Below are 13,860 nucleotides of genomic sequence, written 5' to 3' on the forward strand. Positions count from 1 at the left end.
GGACAAAAAAGGTTTTGGTGTTGTTGAATCTAATGCTGTAAAACTGATGTTATGTGCTTTATTGGCAAGACCAAGTGCTTTCTGACTGTAGTTGTGCATTACTTGTGCTATATTTTAATTTTATACATTTAAGCAAAAATTATACAATGAAGTGGCTTTGTACTGTTTCTGTTCTTATAAGTAAGTTACTACATACAAATGCATTCCTTTCCTAGACTCTCATTAGCTGCTAAAGCAGGATCAATATGCATAGCTGTTAAAGAAACAGATATCTCAAAGAATACAGCTGTTATACTAAATTATTAACATAGTCTGTGTTACAAGATGACTATTCGCTTTTGATTTCTTAGTTGGAGGATGTACATCATTCTTGAAAATAATTGGCATTTTAAGAAATATATATATCTGTTAGTAAAATGTATATACATATACAATTAGTACTTGTCTGAGAATTTACTGTCCATGATTATAACTCCAAGATGAGACTTTCAACGCTGAATAAGACATTTAGTCATTAAATTAATGGAATTTGTGTAACTTAATTTGTTACTTGGTTTTGAATGTCTCATTCTCAGGAAAAAAAGGAAAAAAAAAAAAAGGCTACTCCTTCAAACAGTTAAGCATCAAAGAACTTTCCATGAGCATAGGCTTTATAAAACAACATTCAATTAGTTGGTGTTTTGTTGTTTTTTCTTTTTTAGTTTGTTGTGGTGGTAGGAATTAAATTTATTTCCATCTTGTAAAGCTGGAAAAAATATTGCCTGATAGATACACTTATTTTTAACATAAGCAATTGTCTTTCATGATCTGATTTCCAGGTTCCCCTGGACCCTCCAGTGATCACAGTAGTGGAGCTTCATCACCTCTCTTTGACAGTGGCTTGCATTTAAATGGGAACTCAGCCAATACTGTAAGCAAATGAATGTTAAAAATGTGGTGTAAAATAAGTAAATTCTCTCCCTGTTGTAAGATTCTAAGATTTAGAATGCTAACATAATGCTGTATGGCTATTCTATATATATATATATATATAGAATACATATAAATATTATATAATATATACTTATATATATATATATATATATATATATATATATATATAAGTATATATTATATATATTATATAATATATATATTAGTATATATATATATTAGTATATATTAGTATATATATATATTAGTATATATTAGTATATATATATATATATATATATATATATATATATATATATTAGTGACTTTATTTTGGTTGGTTGAGGTTTTTTGTTTTAATTTCTTCTTTGTTGGCTGTTAAATCTTTTATTTCAAGAATAGGTATTGCAAAATTCTGTACTTTCGAAGTGGTCAACATGGGGTCCTGAATGGCTAGGTTCTTATTCTGAGGCAACTGAGAAGCTTGTAAGAATGAATGCAGTAAGACTGGATAATTTTATGGGGATGAATGCATAAAATTTAGACAAATTTTGTTTAACTGCAGTGTTGTGCTGTGGAATTTAGTACAGCTAAAGATGCTGAAATGCACACAGAATTGAAAAAAGAATATGAAGGTTGAATTCTCTAAGCAAAAATTTATGATAGAAAAAGATGCAAGAAAAGGAGACAGAAATAAAAAGAGAAAGCAGACATTGCAAATTAAAAGTTTATTTATTTATTTATTTATTTGTTTGTTTAAATCTGTAGAATATGCACTTCGTTTTCTGGAGCAAAGAGTTGTGATTGAATTAAATGCATCGTTGTGCAAATAAAGTGTTTGTTGTTGTTGTATTTTTGTTTGTTTTTATTTATTTTTTTTTCTGGGAAAGATAACTAGCTGTCAAAACCAAAGAAGATAGGATGTCTAAGTAGGTGACAGCGTTGCTGTCTTAAAATGAAGATTGAAGATGTAAATAATAGCTGTATAGGAATAGCTGTTCCTGCTCTAAACCTGTTTCAGTTGTAACTAATTGCAGCTGTAGGTGGAGATTAATTTTTTTTGTTTGTTTTTGTTCAGACATACCAGATTCTGCTGCTTTTCCCAACCTTTGCAATTTTTAAAGCATTACCCTTCTGTATAAAATAGCCTTAGGGCTATTTTTCATCTGATAAATATATAGAAAATGATAGAAGATATCTAAGTCCCATTTTAATATCGCCATACTTTGAGTAGCCTGCTACATCTTGTAAGTTTGTGTTGCAGTCATATGTTCCTTCCAAACAGCAGTCAGATCAATGCTGTATTAGAGAATGCATATATAGTCATGAAGCACTGTTCCAAAAATTATGCCTTTTAAAGGAAAGGATGGAAATGAGGACTAAATTTTTATGACAGTCTTACCATGCTGTCATTCAGCATGTCTCTTCTGAAAGAAGTACAGATATTCCTGAGCTAAAGTATCATTCAGGCTCTAATGTTCACATAACACAGCAGAATATGTTGTCATGGTTTGTATCATATAGAAAGTGAATCAGCCATGATAACACCAACTATTTCTTCCTAATATGATCACCCTATTTTCAGGTCTAGTGCTAGATTTCCTGTTATTCATATCCTTATCACCTCTTCTGTGAAATTATTGTTATATGTGAGACAATATAATCTTCAGGATTTTTTTTCTACAGTTTCTGAACAGTTTGCAATATAGAACTCTTAAACATAGCAAAAGCTAAAGTGAACTCTTCACGTCTAATTATTTTGTATTTGGGCACTGTGACAAATTCTTTAAAGATTAGTAGTGTCAGATGCATTCATCTGTATCTGATGCAGTTTACTAATTATAACCTGAAATTTTAGAGAACGCAGAAGGTTCAAAGGAGCTACTCCATAGGCCAGTGTTTAGTGTATATCTATGCGAAGTTTAGTGTATATCTATGGAGAAAATACTGAAAAGATAAATTCCTAACTATCCAAAATCTTTAAGATTTTCAGGCCAGCCCTCTGGTAAATTGTGGGAGTCAAAGAGACATGGTCAACTTTTTTTCAGTGGTCTGTCGGAACAGGACAAGAAGAAATAGCCATAAACTGGAGAATAGGAAGTTCTGCATCGATATGCAAAGGAAATTATTCACAGTGAGGGTGATGGAGCACAAGAATGGGCTGCCCAGGGGGTTTGTGAAATCACCTCTGGAGACATTCAAGACCTTTCTGAACTACCTACCTGTGCAGCCTGCTGTAGGGGGCCTGCTTTGGCAGGGGGGTTGGATTTGATGATCTCTGTAGGTGCCTTCCAACCCCTACAGTTCTGTGATTCGGTGAAAAGGAATATATGGATGGATGGATGGATGGATGGATGGATGGATGGATGGATGGATGGATGGATGGATGGATGGATGGATGGATAGATGGATGGATGGATAGATAGATAGATAGATAGATAGATAGATAGATAGATAGATAGATAGATAGATAGATAGATAAATGAATAAGAGGCCTGTGATAAATTATATGACTGTTGAATAGTAAAAAATTTGCCCAAACTATGTTGTGATATTTTTTTTTCTTCAATCATTTTGTTTCATCTGTTTAAATAAAAGTTTTGCTCTAAGAAAGATATTGCCTACTTCAGCACCATGTATGGTTTATAAAAAAGAAAAAAATAAAGGTGCCTAGCACTTGATGGCACGTATGGAATGCTAATTCTTCTATGTGTATGCTAGTCCTTGCTTTGGAGTTAAAGAATGGTACGAATCTATCCCAGGCCAGTACAGGCCAAAAGGGAAGAGGGTCCAAGCAAGGGCATGGAGACTCTTGTTGAGAGTAGAAGCTATGCTTGATGGGTGCTTTAATGCATTGAATAGACCACTAAATTGAGATCAAGTTGTTGTTCTGTACCTAAAAGCTCCAATATTTTTACTTTTGCATGTTTCTGTAGTGCTTTCAAACTCAATATAAAGATACTATTTGTCATTCTTAAGTTGTATTTTATTCTTCATTTTTGCCATCAGTAGCTCACGTCAAAACAGTTTCAGGATTTCAGATCAATAATTTTTCTGTTGGAGTGATTTAGTATGTGATACCAGTAGACTCTGCCAACTCACAATCTGAAAATCAATGATTTTGTTGCTGAGTATGAAAGCATTAAAACCCTAAATTCACTTCCAGTACATAGTGCATTATTTGCTAATGTACAGACATAAAACATAATGCATGAAATAATTAGAAAAATTAGGTAACTTACAGGGACAGTGCTAGTTACAGTCAGGAAAGTAATCATCACTATGTATTCCATTTGTTGAACACAAAACACTTAAGTAAACAGAGCTTGTTATACTTAAATATTTTGGACAGCTGGCATGGTGAGAACCCATATGAAATGAGGTAAACACACTACAAATAATAATGATCATTTTTCCCATTAATAAAATGTGAAATGACCATTCCCTTTTCATGTACAGGGAAAATGATCCCAGTTTTCGGTTTCTAATTATGCCTCTCAGGCAACATAGCTGTAGAACCTGGAAAAAGGCTGTTTAGTACACAGTAGGAAGTAATTAATATAGATCTGTTTATGAATGCTTTTGACGTTGAGTAAGTAAATTGTTATTGAGATTTAGATACTCAAAAGTGCTGTTTCTTTAATTCTGAGTTGACTTTTACTATGACATTAATGAAATGAACAAAGGTATCTATATAAAGTGTAATCTTTTAGGTGTATTGATCCACACTGTCATTGTTAATCCTTTCCATGGACCTATTTCCTTTTCTATTTAATATCTGATTTATGTTAGTTGTTTCTTCTGTGTAGATAAATGTCAAATATGGTTTTAATGTTTTCTAGCTGTTTGTTCCCGCTGTTGTTTTTTTAAACTTAGAGACTTAACAAATTGTGGTGAAATGGTGAAAGGAATAATGACACTGAAAAGGAAAGTTTTCCTACCTGATAAATAAATGAATACTAAACAATCTTTGTTGCTTTGTCGCACCTAGTAGTAGTTTCAGAAATGTTCCGATATAGCACTGAACGTTAATCTGATATTCACTCACAGTTTGAGAAGAAGGCTTAAATTTTTTAAGTGTGTATAGCCTAAATCCAATTCTTTTGCACTGGAAAACAAATCAAAGACCAAGAAAGGTTGGATAAAAGGTTCAGGCTTTGTTGTTTATCTTTCAGGAAAAGGAAGTGTAAATAATGTGCCAAGTAAAAAAAAGCTGCAACTGGTTATTATTAGGTTTCATTTTTTCATTTTTTACCTACTTTCCCACATGCTGTCCTCTCTTGTGAATGCACAATTTCTTCTATTCTTATGAATTTTTTTCATTTTTGTTTTCAGCAGCATCAGAAACAGAGATAAAAAGAATATAAAGAGAGAAAATTTCTGGTAGAAAGTTGGTCATTATGCTTTTGGTTTTTTTTTAATTTCACTTGTGACTTTGAGTACCTTTCATTTGCATTGAGGTTTTTGGTGACAATTTTAATTGTTATAAGTGATGCACTTCTGTTTGGCCTATTATGTTCAGAAATGCACAATGAGAACAATGTATGAATTAAATTGAATTAAATTTGCTTTTTTGTTTGTTGGTTGGTTTTGTTTGTTTGTTTGTTTGTTTGTTTGTTTGTTTTCTTTATTTTTTAGTGCAGAATCACATTTTTTTTTTCCTTGTTATCCCTTCTCCTACTTAGGACTGCAAAGGTACAAAGTAGACGGCTTAAGGGTAAGGCTAGATCAAAAGAAGCTAGAAATCCATTACATGATTAAGCAAAATTATTACTATTTATCACTTGTTGGCAACATGGTTAACAGAAAAAAAACCAGTAATCTTTCAGATATGCTAGAAGGCAGTATTGGATGTTGATGGTTAGAAGTATTTTGTATTATGTGGGAGCAGTCATGAGATTGGCAACTACATAAAGAATCTGATGCTTTAGAAGTGAAAACAAGCATTATTATTGTGATTATCTGCAGAAAAATGACCTGTCTCGAGTTGTTGTGTTAGCACAGATGTACTTGCAGTTCAAACGCATGTAAAAGGCTTATAATAAAAAAAAATTAATAATAATAAAAATAATAATAATAATTTTTTAAAAAGCAACAAATCAAGGCAATGGGTTCTTCTTCAAAGTTGTACTCATTGTCACTCCACAAGTTCCTACAACAAATTTATACTTACTGAGTTTCTAGTCAGTGATAGGAGTAAAAGGCAACTTTCAAATTCATCTGGAAGGATGGTCAAAATATGTTAAGGCCAAAAACGTTCACTAACCAGGAGCCAGTTTTTCTAAGCAAGGACAGCATATACCATTTTGAGATACGCAAGGCCGCCAAAAGATGTCTGTAACAGATGAAAATCATGTGCACCTCTGTTTATAAAGTAACAGAACAATAATCTCACATTGTATTCTGTTCTGTTTGTTATATACCTTTAATGTGTGTTCTGTTGTATTTTGAGAAGAGTCCTAATTACTTTCTGCTTTTCTGCTGAGATGTAAAATAAACTACCCTGTCCCCATTCCCAACCCCACCAAATTAAGACAAAGAAAGATGTTGCAGGCAAGGTTGTTAAGGTTATTCAAGAACCAATTACACGCTAGCCTGAGGGAAACAAATTACAGCAAAAGGCATACTAGTCTTTACGTATTCTCTAAAAATACCTTAGTCAGGTTTGTACCTTATTGGCTCATTAAAAAATAATAATAATAATAACAGCTAGTACTGTAATGAAATATTCATTTATTTTTCCATTGTAAATCACTTCTAGCGAAATTTATATAATTGCAAGATTTTTAATTTGTTGCTCACCAGCATAATAATAATCCCAGTCATTGAAATGCCTAGCTATTGCAGTGAGTAGAGCAGTGTAGATCCTTAAGACATGTACAGACTCTCCTCGTAAACACCACATATAAGTGCTCGGTGTCCGCAAATCCATCTGTTAATTAAAAAGCATTAAGTGTCTTCAAGAACCACCATTAATTTTCAGAAGCCTGCATGTAATGAAGCATTAAAATGAATCTGTTTCTTTTTTGCATTAGAAATGGAGGGTTAGTATCCTTGTCTCTCATACTGTTTTACCTTTTTCTCATTTAATTAAACAACCTGTGTCACTTAAAATAATGCAGTGTAGAGATGTATAATTAAAAGTTCCTTCTTTCATTCAATTTTAAAGACATGAAATTACTTGTACAAATCGTTACTTCATTTGGAAGGGCTAGTTTCCTGTATAAAAGCTTTTATCTATTAAATGATTTGGTGATGCATACTTTATCACATAATTACTGTCTTCTTAAAGCTGTCGCAGAATTGTGCACCTGCATCTAAGCATTCCATTAAAAATAAATAAACACAGTCCATCATCTGTGCTAATGCTACATCAAAGGAGTGCAAAGGTATTTTGATATTCATTAAAAGCCTCTGAATTTTAAGGCAAGTCAAATGCTCTAATTGACTCTTACTTAAGAAGATACCTCATCAAATTGTTTTAGCTGGACATCACCAATTTCAGTCTGGTTTCTTCTCATGGGTTAAGATTTGTTATTATGTTGTTCCATGATTAATGTTAGGTAATGTAAGACTCTTGTACTACAAAATGAAGCAGTCTTGTTTTCTTCCCCATACAGTCAACAGCATCTGTTTTTGTGTCTCCCTAGAATAATTATTGGCAAATTCTCAGCCATGCATTGGTTGGATCAGTTCACTGAGAACTAATCATACTTCTATATGTGTGGTTTTTTGTATATGCATATTGAATAAATACGTATAGTGTACTCATAGATTTGTCACTGACCTGACTGAAACCTATAGAGAGAGATCATTCAATTCACCGTGACTTGAGGCATTGCCAGTGCTGTTACAAGAAATGATGTAACTTTTCCTTCCAAAGAACTGTAAGACAAATCTTCCTACTTTGAAAAGCATATTATATAGGGGGCTTACTTTTGAGTGTGCTGCAGGATCTTCACTAATGGGTTTTGTACAATATGCTCTCCTGTTTGAACCAAATAAATAAATAAATAAATAAATAAAAATGCAATGATGTTAGCATTTACTAAACTAATCCTTAAAAATAAATTAAAAAGAAAAAAAAATCCATTAAAATGTATTAGCCGTTTTCTTCAGGTATGAAGAAAATTAAACTATGCTAGACCATGTTATAGTATTCCAATGTTGTTTTTCCTAGGAAAATAATTCAGTATGTTGTTTGGGTGTTGTATTATTGTTGCTAGCATGTGCAGTATATGCTAGTATATGCAGAGAAACATTTGATACACTTCAGAAATTCTCGATGATGTTTTCTAAAGAAAAAACAGAAAAAGGAAGGAAGGAAGGAAGGAAGGAAGGAAGGAAGGAAGGAAGGAAGGAAGGAAGGAAAGGAAAAGAGAAGAAGGAAGGAAGGAGGAAGAAAGGGAGGAAGGAAGGAAGGAAGGAAAGGAAGGAAGGAAGGAAGGAAGGAAGGAAGGAAGGAAGGAAGGAAGGAAGGAAGGAAGGAAGGAAGGAAGGAAGGAAGGAAGGAAGATGACACTCGAATAAAGTTTCACTGCAGGCAGTAATCTAGAAATAGTCACATCTGTTACTTACAGATTAAAATTAATATAAATTAAATTAAACAAAAGTTTATTTTACTGTTTTATATCTTGCCTGTCTTCTGAAACTCTCCATATCAATTTAGCAAATAGTTGCAAAAAATAAGAGATTTTGAGAGAAAATGGAAGTCTTACAGAACACGAGCCTTCTGTGAAGTCATTTGCAAAGACTGAACTTACATTTAAAAACTCAGACTCAGGTAAGAAGATGCCCTAAAGGCTAGTGGCAGCATCATGATAATAAATAGGCAACTTTATTGAAGGGAATAAATCATTTATGCTGTTTAATCTTCTAAGAAAAAAACTGCACTAGTTGTCATTGCCTTTGTTGCTTACTTGTGATATGAGTGTTTGCAATAAATACACTGGTATTTCAGTTTAGGGCTGTTATTTTCATCCTCTAGGAAGATTTTTGCCTTTCTGTGAACTGGACAGTATTATGAATTGTAGTACGAATTATGAGTTATAGTATGAATTGAAAAGTATATTTAAAGGCAATCTTAAGCTTGCTGGACAAAGCGGATGTATTTCTGAGTCTAAAACTGAATTAACCCAGCTTCAGCCTGCCTATAGCCCGTTTTTAAGGAAAGAGCAGTGTTTAATACATCCAAATATATCACTGTGACTGCTTTCAAGTTGCAGCCCTAACAGAAGCTGCAAACCAAATTACTGGGAAGAATTCAGAAGTGCTTCTCTTTGAGGATATGACATTTTTCTTGCAGAGGTTTTAGAATTAATGAGTAAATAAAATAAAATGTAAGGTAAAATAGCTGAGTTGCCCAAGCCCTGCAAATTGTATTTGAAGACAAAAAGTTGGCAATCCCAGCCAGCTATGATCTGTTTACTTCTTTCCTATATTCTTGGCAGAATATTAGTTACAGAGACATGTCTGATTACCTCTCCTACTTAATGGAGGACTTTTCATTCTACTTCTGAAATTACTTGTTGTCTCATAATACATAGCTATAGAATGTATTTTAAAAAGCAAAAAAGCCCTTGTCCACTTTGTCCTTCATAGGTCAGTGACTGCTAATGGGATATAAGATCAGTTCCTCCTCCAGGGCAGCAGTATACAGCTGTCCCAGGTGGGTAGTGATTATGTGTCATTATAAACTGATCCTTGTTCAGTGTTCTGTCAGAAATGAGATTTTTGTGCTCAATCCATTTCATAATGGGCAGTTGTTACAAACAAATTGGCATTAATTGGCAGCGTTGTTAGTGATCTCAGTAGAAATCTAAAGGTGTGAAATGAATGGAGATGCTCTCTAAATAGCCACATTTTGTTAGTCCTTTGGAGGACTGGTGTGGGAAACATCAGCAGCAGCTGTTTAGTAGAACAGAAGGCTTGAAATTCAAGCCACCTCAGTACCTCAAGTCAGACAAATGGGCCATCTAGACAAAAAGGTCATCCCCAACAGATGCCCTCAAGATAACCCAAGAATAGAGGAAATATGTAGAATTATTTAAATGGTATATTCTCTTCCTCTCCAAAGAATTCTTGTACAGGGGCTTCTGGAGCCTGAGTTTTTTATATAAAGAAATGTATTCTTTTTTTCTACCCTTACTTTTACTGTCTTTCCTCACATGTATTATTGTATATTTATCTGTAATATTTTAGCAGCCCTTTTATCTCTCATTCATTCGGCGACATAAGCTTCTTCTGCTGCAGTTTGCAGTTTGATTTTTTCACAGACCAAACCAGCCCATAAACAGTTGACATTTCTTTGTTACTTTTTGTGAGCAGTAAACTTAGTATATTGCTTACCATTTTGTCCAGATTATTGATCAGTGATAAATCAGTGATTAACCAGTGATAATTCCAGACATATATGTCTGGGATTCCACTGATAGTGCCCTGCATAGAGAAAACTAGTTATTTACTGCAGTGTTTTGCTTAATTTATTGTAATTATTGAGTGAGTGTTTTGCCTCACTTCATAGTAAATCAGTTAGGAAACCTTTGTGGGGGACTAATGTTTTTTGTAAACCCAAGTTCTTCTTAGTGATTGGTCCTCTCATATTTACTAACTGCCTTGGGCAATTCTAAAAGATTTGTAAGGTGTGACCTCTGTTTGTCAAAGTTACGTTTGACTTGCTTCTTCTTGAGGTTGCTATATTTATCCATGTGTTTTGAGGAATGCGTTGAAGGATATCACTCAGGTTGAAGTGTTAGTAGATTATAGGGCAAACTGAACAAAATGAACTGCTGAATCTATGGTAGTATTTAATTGTTGTGCAGTGGCCTTTTGACCATGGATATGCAGTATGTATTTTGTCCTTAACCAAGATAAAGAGGTTTCTACTTTCTGCACTACCATGAACTCATTAGTAGAATTTGGCTTAGTAAGAAACAGACACTTGAGTCTTGGACCTGCTTGACCCCTTTCTATCTTTGCCCTATTCGTATTCATTTCTGGCCTAATTACACAGTAGGGATCCTGCATGTAAAAGTAGTACAGAACTTGAGAGGGCCTTTGGGGTGTGGGGGGAACTCTCTGTGAAAAACAATTTCTGATGTGCTTATCTAATGTCAAAATTTTGAAATGTTCTACAGAAGCCAGATTTCTTTAGGGGTTTACATCAGTTTGAAACGTTTAGAATTTTGTACCGTACTATTGCAGTATCAGAATTTTGGGGTTAACAAATTTTGACCCCAAAAGTTTTTTTTGGCCATATCTTCCTTTTAATTAGTGAATCCAGTGAAGAATTATAATATAGATCTTTGAAAATTCTGATCCTTACCTACATTGGAGATATTTCTTCTTTACACTGGTGTCTTGCCAAAGCATTGGACTGAATTATAAGAGATCACATTGAAATATTACTTTGACAGCCTGTTAAAAGAACAACTGACATTTTGCATGAAACAGGCTTATATGATTAAATTATCTAGATAGCACCTGCATCTGGAGAGTGGAATGGAAGGAAGCAATAGGTGAAGATGTTCTGGGAAATTTTATGCTGCTTTGTTTTCTGATTCCTTTAAATTCAATGAGCATATTCAAGCACTTATGTTTGATTGTAATAAGCTACCTTCTGCTTTACTCTTCGACATTTCAATTTTTGGGCAGTCAGATTGTATTGATATTTGTAGCTTGAGTTTTATCTGTACAGAATACTGAAGTATGCGTGAGATTCTTCACCATGATGTTAACAAGTTAAAACTAACTTTTCAAGACATCTTAGCTTGATCTAGGGCAATGAATTAGTTTTTAGACTTGATTATCAAATATTCATGCTGCAGCAACATCAGGACACATCAATCAAATGAAAGCTGGATTGTTCTAGGCATTGTAAATACTCCAAATGAAACTACTTTCCCTGAAGGATTTTCTGTCTAAGTCATACTTTTGTGTTACCAGTTCTGGCAATTTCATTACTCATTTTTCATCAATTAGAAAATGTTCCTCAATTACTAACTCTCAGTCATATTGCTAGAGCCTGCAAATCAGTGTTTTTGTTTATTTAAAGAAATAAATAAAGAAATAAATCAGCACTTGCTGACTGTAAGAAAGATCTTTAGGAAAAATACAACCCTAAGGCTTTATGAGCAGGAAGAATAAATAAAGCAATTTCCAGAATGCTTTCTATTTTGAGAAAATTTTATGTTTTTTAATACATGAGTGTAAAAGAACTGAAGCTGGATCATCGTATGGCTTATTTGCTTTAGTAAGTACCATTCACTGTATGTTTATGGCTCTTAAAAAGGTAGTCAACTCTCAACTCCCTTTTCTAACTCTAAATTCTCCGTACAAACTGGGACAAATACTTTCTATTCAGATATAGACAGCAAAGATGCTTGACCTTGACCTGAATCTGTATCTCTGTATCCTTCCCATTTGCCTCTCTGTACCTAACACAACTAGCTTTATAAAGTCAAATATGTAGGTATTATGGTATTTCAGAGACGTAAGTATTAATGTAAACTTGCTGCTTTATTATTTTTATGCATTTAGTAAGAAACTCCTACCTCATTTTATTGTTCATTAAATAAGGCTTTTATGCTCATAATCATGATCATAAATGTTGACTGGTATGCTGAGCGTTAGTTTCGATCATTTTCTGATCTGTTCCTGATTTAATTGATTCTTATGTGTAAACACTGCTTTCAAATCATTTACAAACAAAGCCAGTTACCATCATTTATTTCTCTTCATCTCATACTCTGTCTCTCTATCTCTTTTTCTTTCCTTTTTTCTTTTTCCTTTTTTTCCTCCTTTTTCCTTTATTTTTGCTTCTTCACACTTTGGACATAATCCTGTACTTTCAGTCACTGATAGACTGGTATAAAACTCTGGATATTATTCAGAAGGAACAAACTCGTTATTTTGCAACTATTTTATAAGTTGTCTGAAAGTTTTAGTGTTAGCAGTTCTATAACAACTTCTAAACTTCTACAAATATTTTTATTTTATACACATCTTATACTGTGTTTCCTTCATGCATTAGTTATTTAGTGGCAATGCATAAGATACTACGTATATGAACAGGCTGAACCATCTCTATATAAATTCTACTCTAGAGTTGACTAATATCTGGGCTAATTCCTCTAACTTAATTTGCAATGGCATTTATATGTTTTAATAACACTAATTAAGTTCATCATAAAAGTGAGCTCTCACTGTTCTGAGATCTGGACATTCTGTACTGCTTATGGAGCATCATTTTAAGGATTTGCACAGATAAAATTAGTTTATACCAGAATTGTATTTTATGTTGTGTTTAGCAAAAAATCAGGATGTATGTGATTAAAGCAAAGAAAATGTCCTTCCTATTGTCAGTTATAAGTATTAACAAAAATATAAATGTATTTAGTGTAAAGGCAATACTAAAATTAAGTGACAAGCATAGTATCAAGATAGCCATAGTTTCTTCCACACAAATGATTCTTTTTATTTCTCTATTAAAACTTGATTTTCTTGAATGGTTTTATTGAATATATTATTCATTTCTGAAACAAGTAGACCTAGAGATGCATATTCATTGATTTTATGCCATATTGTCTTGTAGATTGTACTTACTGATTCTCATTTGTTCTATACAGGCTCCATCATCACCTTCTTCGCCCATAGCTAATGAACCAAAATATGAAAAGCGCTGGCTAGACACCTTATCAGTTCCTCTGTCAATGGCTCGAATCTCGAGGTACAAAACTGGAACAGATAAACTGAGGTTTGTAACATAAAAGGGAAAGCACTGCATGAATTAGCTGTACATAATATTTTGCTGTGGAGTGTAGGCTATGCGTGAATTCTTTGAGTAGAGGTATGAAAGTCATGTTACTAAAACTACTATGTATGGTGATTCCCAAAGACAAAGTAAAAAAGGAACATAAGTGTAGCTCCTAAAAATATGTTTTCATAACC

General features: G+C 33.3%; 1 protein-coding gene across 1 annotated transcript in view; it reads left to right on the top strand.

Annotated features, from left to right (window-relative positions):
• SNTG2 (syntrophin gamma 2) overlaps positions 1 to 13,860 on the top strand; it is a 178,578-nt gene that overhangs the window by 92,450 nt on the left and 72,268 nt on the right. Inside the window, exons 8-9 of the mRNA XM_015859350.2 lie at positions 819 to 910; positions 13,539 to 13,666. Coding sequence (XP_015714836.1) covers positions 819 to 910; positions 13,539 to 13,666 — 220 coding nt within the window. The remainder of the gene's footprint in view (positions 1 to 818; positions 911 to 13,538; positions 13,667 to 13,860) is intronic.

The sequence above is a fragment of the Coturnix japonica genome, chromosome 3, assembly GCF_001577835.2.
Source record: "Coturnix japonica isolate 7356 chromosome 3, Coturnix japonica 2.1, whole genome shotgun sequence".
NCBI lineage: Eukaryota > Metazoa > Chordata > Aves > Galliformes > Phasianidae > Coturnix > Coturnix japonica.